General features: G+C 38.6%; 2 protein-coding genes across 2 annotated transcripts; both read right to left on the bottom strand.

Annotated features, from left to right (window-relative positions):
- Nucleotides 1-357: 357 nt before the first annotated feature.
- On the bottom strand, nt 358-6,237 carry LOC115437294 (zinc finger protein 420-like). Its single transcript, XM_030160492.1, has 7 exons — nt 5,988-6,237; nt 5,047-5,249; nt 3,861-3,953; nt 3,673-3,768; nt 3,420-3,530; nt 3,199-3,328; nt 358-2,768 (listed from the first exon to the last, which is right to left on the bottom strand). Exons 1-7 carry the CDS (start codon nt 5,998-6,000, stop codon nt 892-894), a joined length of 2,523 nt encoding a protein of 840 aa, XP_030016352.1. The 5' UTR covers nt 6,001-6,237; the 3' UTR covers nt 358-891.
- Nucleotides 6,238-6,946: 709 nt separating this feature from the next.
- Nucleotides 6,947-13,908, bottom strand: LOC115437295 (zinc finger protein ZFMSA12A-like). The gene is made up of 7 exons (XM_030160493.1): nt 13,744-13,908; nt 12,183-12,385; nt 11,986-12,078; nt 11,814-11,906; nt 11,606-11,716; nt 10,293-10,407; nt 6,947-8,697 (listed from the first exon to the last, which is right to left on the bottom strand). Exons 1-7 carry the CDS (start codon nt 13,745-13,747, stop codon nt 7,301-7,303), a joined length of 2,016 nt encoding a protein of 671 aa, XP_030016353.1. The 5' UTR covers nt 13,748-13,908; the 3' UTR covers nt 6,947-7,300.
- Between the last annotated feature and the right edge of the window lie 1,404 nt (nt 13,909-15,312).

Here is a 15,312-nt window from a genome sequence, read left to right on the forward strand (position 1 = left end):
AAGAAAAATGGAGTTGTCACTATTATTTTATTTGAGATCATATCGGTCTGAATGTGGCTCCTGAACTAAAATGAGTTTGACATCCTTAATTGTGAGTATCTGAATATCTTAAGTGTAATTTTTGCACTTCGCGAATTCATCCCATGGGTCGGTTTTCACATGTTTGACACCCCCACCTTAACTGACTATCACTACTAGACTACTAGTGTGATGTCATGGTGCCTTTAACATCAGTTTATGATAAGCAGCAGGACATTATCAAACTGTGGATTATTTCAGCATTTCTTTTGTATTTATAGACTTATTATAAAATGTTACCCTTATTTTTTCACTTGCATGAATATTACATACACACTGTTGAACCAAGGTGATTTAATTTGAAACTCATAAACCTCGCAAACAACAGAGTACAAAAAGACTAAAGGAAATTAAATTATGTCCTGTTCAAATTATCGTTCGGAATAACTTTAATGTTGCACTCAAGAATTGTCCTTCAGCATATTTACAAAAACGTTTTCACCTCTATTACTCTCGAGGCCAAAAATATATTTTCACAAACATTAGGGCTTCTGAGCATACAGTACCTGCATCCACAATATCCACCGTGACGCCATAACAGAAACATGCACATGGAACCGAGATAAAAACAAACCTAAAACTAGTTGGTGGGAAATGAGGTTGAAGAATGAGACGTATTTGTGCTGATGTGAAAAGTTTACATTGTCTTTGTCAAACGGCGATTTCCACGACATTTACTTTACAATGAAGAAGTTTAGCTCCTCCCCTCAGTTTCAATAATAACCACTCATCATTCTGTCCATATATTGCTGACCTATTGCTATCTGTCATCTGTGTCAGGTGACTCGTGTCCACTTTGTCTCCCTGTCCCACTCAGTTCATGTTGGAGTGACTCTTCAGGTGTCTCCTCAGGTGGTTCAGGCAGGTGTAGGTCTTCGGACAGATCTGGCAGTGGTACGGTCTCACCCCTGAGTGGTTCAGCATGTGTTGTTTGAGTACACTTCCATCTGAGAAGGCTTTTCCACACTGTGAGCAGACGTACGGCCTTTCCCCAGTGTGTACACGCATGTGGACCGTCACCTTGTGTGCCATTGTGAACCCTTTGCCACACACTGTGCACTTGAAAGGCCTTTCTCCTGTGTGGGTGAGCCTATGGGTTCGCATGGCGCCCATCTGGGAAAACGCCTTCCCACAATCTGGGCAAATGTGCGGCTTCTCTCCTGTGTGAACACGGGTGTGACTCCTCAGTCCTCCAGATGTGGAGAAACACTGTGAGCAGTGAGTGCACTGGTATGGTCGTTCTCCCGTGTGTGTGCGCATGTGCTGTTTTAAATCGTAGCGGTTTCTGAAGCCGCGACCACACACCAGACAGCTCTCTGGTCTGTCATCATTGTGGCGCAGCTCGTGGTTGGACAGGCATTTTTCAGACAGGAAACACTTGCCGCATTCCTGGCACTGATAGGGTTTGTCGTGGTCCACTCTCTGGTGGTACTTGAGCTCACTGATCCCAGGGAAAGTCTCATCGCAGTATCTGCACCTGAAGCGATGGTTTGGACTGTAGGGGAGCTGGTGTTCACTCATCTGATGGTTCCTCAGCAGGTGGGCCATCTTGAAAGTCTTTCCACAGTGAGAACACTCGTACTTTGTCAGCAGCTGCACACACTGGTGTCTGACGCGTTCGTGTAGAGACCTAAACTGGCAACCGCACTTGGTGCAAATGTGGGCGGCGTTCTTGCACTTTCTCTTCCTGTGGCCTGACAGGTGAGCCTCTGTTCTGAAGGCTTTTCCACACTGAGAGCATTTGTAAGGCTTCACTGCAGTGTGGAACCGCTGGTGTTCCAGAAACTCAAAGCGATATTTAAAGCTCCTCCCACATAGCGGACAGTTGTGGGTGACTCGTCCTCGTGGGTAGGCAGCTTTGAGGGTCGTTTTCCTGGACGACAGGGATGTTGAGCATGTGCGATGAAGTATGATGCTTTTCCTGTGTTTAATTCCACTCATTAACTTTGCTGCCTCCATTTCACTGACTTCTTCGTGGCGCTGCTGATGTTTGGACAGACACTTAGAGGAAATAAAACTCTTCCCACATTGCTTGCACTCATAGGGCTTATCATGATCTATCTGCTGATGATACTTCAGGTCACCGATTCCTGAAAAACCAGCTCCACAGTGGCTGCACTTGAAGAGGCGACTCTGAACATGAGTCAGCAGGTGCTCTTTTAAGCTGCTGGACTTTTGGAAACTCTTTCCACAGTGTCCACAGTCATGGCTCCGGCCCCGTTTTGGGCAGTGATGTCTGAATTTGTCCAGTGATGTCGGGAAACTGTTCCCACATTTAATACACAAATATGCTGCATTTTTGCACTTCCGCAACCTATGGCCGGCAAGCAGAGTGGCTGTTCTGAACGCTCTCCCACACTCAGAGCAGTTATAAGGCTGCAGCCCACTGTGGACTCTCTGGTGTTCGATGAGGACAGAATGATGTTTGAAACATTTGTCACACTCCGCACATTTATGAACTCCTGACTGCTGTCTTCGACGAGGAGATGACGAGAGCTCAGTCCTTTTTGGGGATTCGGGGAAATCAGTAGAGGTGGATGGGTTTGTTGACAGTTCTTCATCAAACATGACAATTTGAGGAACGTCATTATTTTCATCATCACAAGCACTTGGATGTGAGGCAATGGCCACTTCCAGCGATGGCGGGAGGGACAGTGAGGGTATTAGAAGATCATCAGACTGAAATGGAGCTGAGTGGAAAACAAATGAGACAATCATTCTCTGTTCAGTGCACAATATGGAGACCAGCTGTAAGTGGGGATATTAAAAAAAAAAAAGATTTCAACTTCATTGCAATATAATGGGTTTCACCACACCAAACACAGAAGATATTAAACGCTATCACTACTGGAGATGGTGACAGTTGATTCAATATAGTGATGAAAACCATGAAGGCACAGTCGACTACGTACCTGCTTTTGTTTAACGTCATATCATGTTATATAGATGCTTTTCTTGTGCATTAGTTGGAAAATGAGAACCTGCATATTTTCCTTTAGTATCAAGCAGCAAAAAAGTTGTCTGACTTCTCGCTTGATGTTGAATGTACAAATCACACCTACAATGCTCAAACTATATTCTGTGCAGCCCTAGAGCAAATTAAGCAATCTGTACACATACCAACATTACTTTTTGCTAGCTTCCCATGGCACTGTTTACTCTGGAGAAGAAATTTAAGGTCATCTCCGTTGGAGACACACTGCATGTACTCCTCAAGGACAGAGGGGGCAGCACTGATCCAGGAAGCAGTCTAAAATGCAGAACAAAAAAAAACAACTGTTCAGTTTAAAGAATTTCAGGTTTGTCGATTTGAAAACCTACTTCATTTATTCTCTTTCTACCTGTTTGAAATCTGGTATTGGCAGCAACTCTTCAAGTCTAGTGAAGAACTCACAAACCAAAGTTTCAAGGGCTGTGTCAAAATCAGGGCCATATTCCACAGGAAAAACATTCTGTTACATTAAAACACAAAAATGCACACTGCGGTCAAGACACATACAAAACATGGCGTTATCTTTTAGACGATACACGTTGCATCTACATATTTCAAAGGAAGCATCACGCACACAGCGGAACTGGTCAGTAGTTTTCTACCTTGAGGAAATGTGCTCTATCATTAGTGTCTTCGATAAGACTCTGTACCATCTTCATGAAGTTTTCTTCAGGTGCTTCAGTTCCAGGATCATTTGTCTGGATGACAGAACAAACCACCAAAGTCAAGAGACTTGAAATTAACTGAGGACTAATTTATCAAAGAAAAAGTCAGAACATGAATCACTTACCTCCTCTATGCAAGATGATCGGATTCTGTTGAGATGGGTCTCAACAGCCTTCAGGTCCTCAGGGTGTTCAGACCGCAGCAGTTCAAGAGTCGTCTAGAAATTAAAGAGGAAGGGACAAGTTAACAACCACATTCATATAAAGTGCAAGAAAAAAAGTCAAAGTTTTAGCAAATGCTCTGACTTCACTTTACAACGTCATTACATTTCTAGCACATCATATCACACGTTACCAACACAAGGTGTGTTCATCTATTACTGACACATAATGCTCCAGTATAAACAAATCCATAATGTAACATGGAATCCATGAAAATATTATGATATGCTACCATGGAGGTTAGAATCAGTGAGAGAGGATGAAGAAAACACAGGGCAGCATGTTGCAGTTTACAGTCCAAATTCTCACTTCTTGTGCTGAATGTCAGCAGACTCAAATAAAATTCTTTTAAATAAGATGCTGTTACAATTTTGACTGCTGCCACTCAGTTGGCCTTCCTGTTCGGTTGTAGTCAGCCCCAGGACAGACACTGCGGTGATATAGTTCTGTAACAGCAGTATAAAATAATATATTGGGTTTTAGATGAGAAGTACAAATCAGTTTTTTCATTCATTTTCTGTAAGTGCTTAATCCTCTGCAGGGTTGCTGAGGGGCTGGAGCCTAGTCCACCGTATTTGATGCCAGATCATCATGCAGTAGTTAAATCTGTTGACTCACAGCAAGACAGTCATGGGTTCTAAACCAGTGCCGGCTGTCTGTGCTATTTCAGTATGGAGTTTGGTTTTATACTGCTCAATAACTTACATTAACAGGTGACAGTAATGTAACCTAACGCTTATAGCGTTGGGGAACGAGAAGAGGGAGTCTATTCTTGGATACTGTAGAAACATGGGGGTATAAGATGGTAGCTGTTAGATAACATAGACAACATCCTTTGCTTCATTTTAAATGAACAAAAACAAAATAATTCTCACTTTTCTGTAACTAATGAAAACTTAATTATGAATATTATATTTCTACACATAAGATTCTCCTAAAGCCTTCTAAATTTTACACACTGGACCTTTATGTGTATGCTTTCATTATTAACAATTAACATTTTCCCCCAGACATTCCTTTGTGATACGTTTCCAATTATCATCAGGACAAATCCTTCAAGTAGCTCTTTCAGTTTTATTAATTACTTACCCTGGCCCTTAGGCCCAGTGAGAGCAGCCTTCCTTCTCTTTTACTCATCAGCTCAGGTACTGCATCTGTTACCATGGACACAAACTCCTCCAGTTTCCCATAGTGCTTTACGTTCCGCTGGCGGACCACTTCCCACATCACAGCTGACATAAGGCGGAGTGGTGGGACCAGGAGAGCCAGGGAGGACAGGGGGACACTGAATTCTTCACAGAGAAATTTGATTTTTACACGGAGGTGCGGAGATTGGATGTAATTTCATTTTAGTGAGACAATGTTTTCAAGAAAAATAACAAAAGTAATTATCAGATGAATTGGTTTCTGTTTTGATAATAGAACATCTAACTCAAAAGTCCAAATAGTAGGAACAGCCTGCTTATTTCCCTCTAGTATTCATCACTGTTCCTCCGTCAAATGCTGCACAGCATGCTAACGCTACAACATTTCGAGTTCCTAAACATACGCTGTTAAAATGTCTTCAAATGCTCATACAAATACATCGAGTTATTAACCAGATGCACAGTGAAACAGCAGAGAAACCAACAGTTTATTCAAATGCCTTACATTAGCACAGCATCCGTTAGCATAATCGTTTATTACTATTACATAAAATATTTCGATATAAGTTGAGACCATACAACGGTGATGTCCTTAAAAGACTTAATAAATGAGTAATCAAGAGTATAAGAAGGCATTTTACACCTTTTATAACGTTAAACGGTGGTGCCTAATGTATAGCTTTGGCTAGCGGTAGCAGGTTAGCCTTAAGGCCGCTAGGGGTGCCTGCTAACACCGGCTTATTACAGAGGAAAACAATTTTTGTTCCAGGGATTAGTCGAGGCCTGGTGAGCCTTGGCCAACCCTTCGCGTTGGCTATTAGGCTAGCTAAGTAATAAGTAAAAAAAAATACACGATTCTGCTGATAACTACACGCTTATACATACCCATGTCATTCATTTTGGATTATTTGAACGACGATTAGGAGGAAATTTGTTTCAGTGGACTATCTTGCATACTTGCAGTTAGCGCGCTAGCTAATGGCATACGGGGCTTCAGGCGCCAACTTCTTCCTGAAACACGTTGTTCATTATGAGTAACGTTAGCCTTTAGTTAGCCCCGTCACTGTCAGTAGATAGCAGTGTGGTTCGTTTTACTGTACGGGGCTGCCCGCGTAGGGCGGTGTTTGTAGTGTTTCAGGGTAAATGTGAATCACTCCGCCCCCATGGACAATATCAACAAGAAATTTAACAGCAACCATCAAACTTTATCGCTACTTGTTTCTCTTATCATATCACATAAATATATGATATTGATATATTTTAGGGTAAAATCACTTTTTCAATTTTCTTTTTTGTTGAAATCAGAAATTATAATAGCAATGGGAACACTATTCAGATCCTCTGACAGTATGAAAACACAAGAAAAAAGCTAATCATGGTATCAGCTATACTTGTAAAATGTGCTTAAAGTGTGACGAATAAAATGAAAAATAAAAGTAATTGTGTACAATGGTTCCTTATATTCTGCCTTTTTAAATCTACTACAGTGCATCACACTGAAATATTTTTAAATTCTGATGAAAAATATAAAATCTTCACGTTTGTAGCCCTGCTGTCTCGTGAGAACCACATTTCCCTAAAAAGTCAACTTATAATAATGCATTTTAAAGACTCTAAGAAGTAGGAAAATATTTTCAACCCACAAAGCAATCCTTCAATTTATCACCATCAAAATAAACACATTTGAAGATGTTTTCAATGAACAAGATGGAGATGAAAACTAGTCTAAAGAGCTGAAAGACTAATGCTGTGGAAGATTAAGTGCTGTATTTGCCTCTAATGTAGTAAAAAATAAGTAGAGGGTTGTGTAAAATGAAAATATTTTCAGGAATAAATACACTGTAACAATAACCTACATTTTATGACTTCTTGTTACAAAACTTTGAAGATTTATTCAACACTTGGATAACACTGCTACTCAACATTAAAAATCTGCCTGACAGGAAATAAGCACCTTATAACATAGACAATCTCTAAACATGTATATTTGGACTTTTTAGAACAAAAATATTACATATTTTTGAGGTTACATTTACAGTAGATCTGACAAACCACAACACAGCTTTAAAAAAAGTGCCAAAGTGATAAAAGAGTCGACACCTTAACCATTAGAAGTGAGCTGCAGGTGGATAACATTCATGTCATTAAATATCATGACTGTGTGGGTTTTCCTTGTCCAAGCTCATCTTAACACAACCTCACGGGCTTTGACCAACGCTGTGGGTTTTCAAGTGTCTCTTCAGGTGATTGACACATGTGTACGTCTTAGAACAGATCTGACAGGAGTAGGGTCGAACACCTGTGTGGCTCATGGTGTGTTTTTTCAGCTCAGTGCCTCTTGAAAAACCCTTCCCACATTCAGAGCAGACATAAGGCCGTTCTCCGGTGTGAATGCGCATATGAAGGGTCAGTTTACTTGCCATGGTGAATCCACATCCACATATAGTGCATTTGTAGGGCCTTTCCCCTGTGTGGGTGCGTCTGTGTATCTGCAGCTCCCCGGCTGAAATAAAGGCCTTTCCACAGTCTGAACACAGATATGGTTTCTCTCCAGTGTGGATCCGTATGTGTATCTTCAGATTTCCTGACACAGAGAATCTTTTTCCACAGTACGTGCACTGATAAGGTCTCTCACCTGTGTGACTGCGCATGTGAAGCGTCAGGTCATGGCTGCTTTTAAAACCTTTGCCGCAACGCACACATATCTGCGTTTTCTGTTGTCTGTGACGCAGTTCATGGGCGGCCAAACTAGCAGAGGAGCTGAAAAACTTCCCACACTGCATGCACTGATTAGCCAGTTCAGGAGGATGCAGCTTCTGGTGGGTTTTTAACTCGCTCATACTGGGGTAGACTTCCCCACACTGTCTGCACGTGTAAATGCGATCTTTGGTGTGAATCGCCTCGTGCTTACTCAGCAAATACATTTTCTTAAAGCTTTTTCCACATTGAGAACAGTCAAACGTTTGGACAGTCTGTGCGTTCTGGATGCACCTGTGTCTGAATTTGTCCTGAGCAGACTGAAAGGCGTTTCCACATTTGATACAAATATAAGCAGCTTTAGAGCACTGTGTCCGTCTGTGAGTGGACATATCAGACGTCCTGCGAAAGGCCTTCCCGCACTGCGAGCACTTGTACGGGTTTTCACCGGTGTGTAGCCTCAGATGCTCCACGAGTTTGTAGCGGTAAATGTAACACTTTCCACAATGAGAACATTTATGTGCAACTCTCTGCTTCAGAGGTCCGATCATAGAGTTGGATATTACAGAAGTCACGACAGATGAAGAATGAGGTCGGGACGTCACCGAAACACGATCGAGAACATTGTCACTGCACGTGGTTCTTCCTTCTGCTGCATTGTTCACAGTCTGCGATTCCCTCTCACATCCTGTATCCAGTGTCTCTATATCTGCTGCCTCCTCATGAGGAAAACACTCAGGTTCTTTTTGTTTATCTGATTTTTCCCAGCGACCTTCAGCATCTCCAGCACTCAAACAGTTTTCTTGAGTGTATTTATCTGCTGGGGGAGTGCTGTCCTCACTCGTAGGTGGAGGGAGAGACAATGACATGAAAAGCCGATGCTCTGAGGGAGAAGGTTCTGTTTACAATAAGAAAGAATGATATTTTACATATATTAGTATTGCATTTAAGCTCATCCAACCATTATTTCAGCTCAGGATATATTTAATTAGAGGCTTGATTTACACTGTACCTGAGTGTTGATAAAACCTAAAGAATAACTATAGAATTTTAAAAATAGAAGAGAATTCAAGACAAAAGAAAGACAAATGTAAGGCAAATGAAACAAGTAAAACAGGAGTAGAATATGAAATAAAAAATTAAACTGCTCTAGGGGGTTTAAATGAACCAATATCAAGTTGTTTTTGTAGGCTGCAGGTCTACATTAAATACCTGCACCTGCAACATAACACTATTATTTGAGCATGTTCTATATGGGCCGTCATTAACTAACAATAAAGACAGTAACAAGATGATATAAGGAGTAAATGTGTTAAGTGCCTTATAATAAAGAGGAGGGCTATCCAACTTCATCACACAGCTCACAATGACAAGTACTATATGAATCAGCGTTCCGTCCTGTCCACAATGATGCGGATGTTTTGCAGAATATATTTTTCTCATCTGTTAAAAACTCTTTCAAAGTGAAGATTTCCTGAGACTCTGGTTTGTGTGTATTTGTGTATTCATAGAAAAAGGAGATTGTTAAAAGATGGTGTCACAACCCATTTTGCTCAGGTTTATTATTGCTTTGTGTAAAGAAGTTGCACCTGAAATATCAGATTTAGGTGTATAAATCAGTGTGTGACCTGGAGTATCTCGAGGTCAGCATTGATACCTTTGGGAGACGGTCCAGACCAGCATTATGGACAAATCCACATCATGCTAGTCTTTGGTTCATTTATTTGTATATTTGGACCCTAATAGTTCAAAAAGTTTGAATTTGAACCCTCCAGGTGCTGTAAAGCTATCTTTATATTTATTTCGGCAAAAATCGAGTGGATTTCTACAACCTCTTTTAATTCCTCCTTAATTTGTTATGTTTATTACTAGTTACGTCACGACACACATATAAGGTCAAGACTTAAGACGAACATTTCTCCTAGTACGCCATAATTGTTTGTCGGCAGCAGCGGTTGTAGTCCATACTGAAAATATGTCCAAACTTCAAGCCAGTTACTTACAATGTTCAGTTGTTGGCTGAACGGGACAGAGCAGCACAGTCAACAACCTGGAGGGGGTGGGGCGTGAAGCGACTAATGTGCATTTAAAGGGCCAGTGCTCAAAACAACCTTTCTGGTGTCATTACTCAGAAACTGGGTTGAAAATGGGCCTATGGAGTTTAATGAAGCATTTACAGGAAATGTTTTAAAATGTAAATTTCCATGTAAAAAAAAAACAAAATATCACTCCTTTAAGGTAATGCAAGTTTACAACTGAACTTGCTGCTGTTTCACCTTCATGACAGATTAAAGCTTCTGCATCTGCTACATCCAATATTATCCACGATGTCCACAGATTGAACAACACTAACTATGGTTTATCTGAGTATTTGTACCAGTTTGTCAACATGTTACATTGTTGTGTGAATCAAGGAAAAAAATATCAGTCTAGATAAATGTCCGTGTTAGTGTGGACAGGTCATAATTGAGTTGGTTTCTCAGGCAGACTTACCATTGGCCATTTTTCCATGGTACGTCTTACTTTGCAGTAGCACTTTAATGTCAGCTTCTTTAGATGTGCACTGCATGTACTCGTCTATGGGTGAATCACTGAGCCACATCGCAGTCTGGATAAAACAAAACAACAGTATTTTGCAGAGCATGACAACCAGTCCTTGAAAGTCACTGTAAATTATGATTATTAACAGAACTGGGGTAACACAGCTAAACAATGCATCATGATAAAATGTTTTTTATGTACTTTAGTCGGTATTTGCTAATTATTTAATCATTTTAACCCATAAAGACCCAAACAGCCACCGGCAACCAAAATCATTCACTGATCTTAAATATTTACCAACTGTTTATGTACTAATCCTATCAACACATGTAAATAATTGGTGTAAACTTCAGTTTGTCATCTTTTCATGGTCATCAGATATTTGACCCAATATTCTTATTGCTCAGAGGCTCTATAGTTACCGTGGAAACACCGTCATCATCTACAACATTGATTCACCAGAAAAACCCAGTTGGAGTTGGATCAATGACAGAAGTTGTAGATGCTTGTTTTTATGTTCAGTCATTGATAACCTTGCTGAAAAAGTCAGTTTTTCTTCATTTTTTCAGTTGTAAAATAATAACTTTTGAATTTACTCTGAGTTTTCATGAACATCTACATGATCAGTAAATTAAGTATCGGGGGAAAAAATGATTTATGCGGAAAAATGCAAAATACAGAGGATAATAGTGTAACAAATGGTAAAAAGCATTTAAGAAATGTTAAATAGAGATAAACTATCATTTGGAAACTGCCAGCAAAGTAGCCCTGGGTCTTTATGGGTTAATGACAGACCTGGAAAATAATTTGATAGTATGCCCTTGCATGTTTTGTTTGTATGGTTTTGCAGTTGGTTTAGTTTTTTCTGCTGTTTTGCCTGCTTTTTAACAGTATAAGACACATGGACGTCATCATGTAGACGAACAGAGCTGGCTGTCTTTGCTATAATTTACAAAATAAGTTGTTGACAATATTTTCCAGACAAGCTGAGAGGTATGGTCAAAAAATAAAATGCCTATTATTTTTCAGAGCCTGCCATGGACAATTCATAACTTTATGTTTGAGTGTCAGCTTTAGAACACGCCATTGTTAAAGGATCTGATTATTTGAATATGGGACAGACACAGCATGTTTGGGGTTTGTTCACTGAACCAAGCTTCAAAAATTCTGTTGAGGAATATTCTTATTGCTATTTGCCTGTGATTGGTACATATAGCTGTCATTTTGTCACCCAGGCTGAATTATTAGAAATTACGGTTTTCTACCTGTTTAAAGTCTGGTACAGGCAGCAGTTCCTCCAGTCTGGTAAAGAACTCACAAACCAGTGTCTCCAGCGCATCATCAAACTCAGGACCATATTCCACTAGAAACTCATTCTGTCAAAACAAAAAAATGTTACAACTCTTGAAATGTCATTTAATAAATAAACAAATCATGCATTTCTATTTTACCTACTAACTAGCAGAGACACACCTTGAGAAAGTTTTCTCTTCCCTCAGGGTCTTCCAGAAGTCTCTGAACAAGCCTCACAAAATTGGCCTCAAGAGCATCACTTCCTGGATGAACCTGTAAAGTAATATATACACTTCTAAAATAAACTGAATACTTCTCATACAGGTACATATAAATGGAAATATTCACATACTTGACCCGGATAAGCTGATAGAAGGTTGTCCAAGTGTGTTTTAACACTTCTGAGATCATCTGACTGTTCAGAACTTAACATCTGTAAAGTCATCTGGAAATTAAGATGTAAGAGATTTAGTATTACAAATTCTCTGTATCATATTTGGTAGTAGACACATCAGCACCAGGTCTATGCTGATATACACTGCATCTTACCTTCGCTCTTAAACCCAAAGTGAGGAGTCTGGTCTGCCTGTCTGTCAGTATGTCCGGGATCGTTTCAGCTGCTAAAGACACAAACTCCTCCACTTTCCCATAATGCTTTACATTTCTCAGATGAACCACCTTCCACATTACGGCAGACATCATCCGCAGAGGTGGAACCAGGAGTCTCAATGAGGACAGTGATAAAGGTCCCTCTGCAAGTAGAACAAAGACACATTACTATTCTACTGCAAGACACTGGTAATTTAAACATAAAGCATTTATACCATAAAGTACACCCTACATTTATTGTGAAAAAGAGTTCAATATGCTGTTTGTGAAAAATCATGACCGGATCTCTGTGAAGTTTGTCTGTTTGTGACATTTCTGTTTGTTTGCACTTCTTCTTTTTCCTGGAGATTTGTACAGTTAAAAAATATTTGAAGTTGTTACTTGGCAGATTGACATTACTTCTATAAAATAGAAAGCTGAATAAAATACTGTTGCATTTTACCCATAATTCTTGACTGATAATGATAACGGTGGTTGTGCTGTAACTTTCAGATTTCAGTGCCCCTCTCGTTCTTCCTTTTACTTATTCATTTTTTAATAAGCACTTGATTTTGTTTGGTTAATCATATTTGAATTTTTGATTTATGTTGCATTTAGCTATTTTGCAGCTATGAAACAAAGCCACTTCTTCTATTAAAAAGGCCAAATCAGATTTTTATTTATCTGTCGCCACTGAGAATCTTAATAATCCTCAAAAATTCTGGAAAGCGATTAAATCTCTGAGTGTAAATAAAAGTTTTCAATCTCTCCCTGCATTTGTTTTAGAAGATTCTGTCCCAGTGTCTTGGCCAGGACTCCCTTGGAAAAGAGGTTCTTAATCTCAATGGGATTTTCTTCCTGGTTAAATAAAGGTTAAAATAAAAAATAAAATTTGGCTCTTATGTTACTTCCCTCCACCACAGACTGTGCATTTAACAAATATAAATCCAAACAAATAGATGAAGATACTCAACAGTATATGCATTAATTACACAATATTAGTGCATTCTGAATAATCAGAATCCACCACCTATGTATATTATTCTGAAACTATCCATTGTTCTCTGTTACTGTGTGTATAAGATATATTTTTGATAGGAACTACAATCTACCCTTTTTTTAAAATAAAGTTTTGCAGGACCTGTCATTGAGTATGAATACATTAGGGTGATTCTACTTTCACTGTTCGTAAAATATCTAACATCCTCCCTTAACAGTGCATTTAGCTTCTTCTTTTTCATTGAGTGACCACATTTAGTATTTAGAGAGACCTAGTTTAAACATCTGGTAACACTATTCATTACAAGAAACATTACAACAGACAATGTAATGAACTCTAAATCGTATTCCTTCTATGCATTATCTTCCCCATATTTAACAACATGATTTAAACTGAAATGTCTTCATTCCCAGAGCTTATGTATATTCACAAAACACTTCAGAATCAAAACAAGTCGCGTTAGCAGACAAGCTAACAACATCAAAACAAACTTAATGAGCCTTAATAATCACTTCAATTTACCCATTTTATCTTCCCCAAGAGCAACGGCAGGAATACAAAGGCTGAAGATTTCTTCAAAATAAGAACAGCTTTTATGTGCAGAAACAAGTTATGAAAATATTCAATGAAATCAACACGTTGTTCATTTCTTATCACTGTCAAACGCAGCTAAAACCCACTTCCGGGTTTTACTTCTTCTTCGTTAGTTTGATGTCAACGTGATGTTTTTCTAGCGCCACCTTACAGGTACTACAACTAACTCAAGTGTGACGTTTACCAACAAATCATGTTTATTAATCCTTTAACCCCTGAGATATTATTTAGAGATGTTTAACAGAAAAAAAGACAAAGAGAGGAATTTAAGTTTTACAGGTTTTATTAAACAAGGCACTCTTAAAGTACATCATTAAGAGATTTAGGATGTTGAACATGAACCGAGAACTGGAACACACTGAACAACAACAAGGATTTGAATTTTGTTCCAGTAATTTTTGTTTTGGTCTCTTTTTTTCTAAATCAGTAAAATCACTCAATCAGAACTCCAAAAAGCAGTTACACAGTAACAGTCGGTCTCACTCATTGCTCTGTGTTTTACCCTCCATTCCACAGGTAGCAGGGGGTGAACTGAGCATGTTCAGACGTCTATGGAAAGAACAAGGTCTATTCTATCAGCACATTTTGAAATTTTAAGTATTTAGCAAATCATTTTTTTTTTTTTTAGATAAATATTTAAACTCATACATTCATAATGTGTCACCACAAACACATCAGGGGTTAAAGGGTTAAGTATGCTTTGTATGAAGAAATTAAAATTAACATGAATTATTGATCACTGACAGCATATAAATAAAGATACAAAATAAAACCATTTGCATCAAAATATTTATATAAGAACCAGAACTGTGTCAGCATGGCTCATTCCAGAATACTAAATATTACCAGGTCATAGTCATTGATGGAATATATAAATGTCACATATATGATTTCAGCACTGATTTTAATGAATATATCTTTTGTTAGGTAGCTCCATGTATAATAACACATCATAATCCTCCAATCATTCGTGTCCACTGTCGTCAAAGTCTATGACACCTATGCCCAATGATTCATTCTTTCTTTCTTTTTATTTTTAATGATTTGATAAAGAAAAGGAAATTTTCCCCCTGGAGATGATAAAATAAAGTTGATCTCTATCTGTAATTTAGTTTGCTTTTATTTTTGTATATCAAAAATATGAATATGCAAAGTAACAAGTGGCTACTGTTACTAGTAATATATGTAGTACAGTATAAAAAAAAAATAAAATAGAAATACTCAAGTACAAGTATCTGCACTTGAAGATTCTATTAAAAGACAAAAAAAAAAAGAAAAGAAATTTGTTAAAATTACAGGGTTAGGAGAAGACACTGTTTTGACTCTACAGAGTTGATTCATTCATTCACCAAATGGAACATTTATAAATGAATTAATGACCACTCAAACAACAGCACATTATACAAGGTAGATTGAAGTCACAGGTTCTTAGATGTAACATAGGTAACTGGAAATGGTCATTATGCTGGCATTCAGAAATAAAATCTAGTAGCTTTT

This window comes from Sphaeramia orbicularis, chromosome 17 (genome assembly GCF_902148855.1).
Source record: "Sphaeramia orbicularis chromosome 17, fSphaOr1.1, whole genome shotgun sequence".
Lineage (NCBI taxonomy): Eukaryota > Metazoa > Chordata > Actinopteri > Kurtiformes > Apogonidae > Sphaeramia > Sphaeramia orbicularis.

What these genes read in the sequence shown, in the direction of transcription:
- LOC115437295 (XM_030160493.1), bottom strand. An exon ending in CTTTGGGTTTAAGAGCGAAG is followed by an intron (nt 12,079 to 12,182) that starts GTAAGATGCAGT and finishes CTTAATTTCCAG; the next exon opens with ATGACTTTACAGATGTTAAG. An exon ending in TATCAGCTTATCCGGGTCAA is followed by an intron (nt 11,907 to 11,985) that starts GTATGTGAATAT and finishes ATTACTTTACAG; the next exon opens with GTTCATCCAGGAAGTGATGC.
- LOC115437294 (XM_030160492.1), bottom strand. An exon ending in GATCATCTTGCATAGAGGAG is followed by an intron (nt 3,769 to 3,860) that starts GTAAGTGATTCA and finishes TCTGTCATCCAG; the next exon opens with ACAAATGATCCTGGAACTGA. An exon ending in GCTAGCAAAAAGTAATGTTG is followed by an intron (nt 2,769 to 3,198) that starts GTATGTGTACAG and finishes TTTTCCACTCAG; the next exon opens with CTCCATTTCAGTCTGATGAT.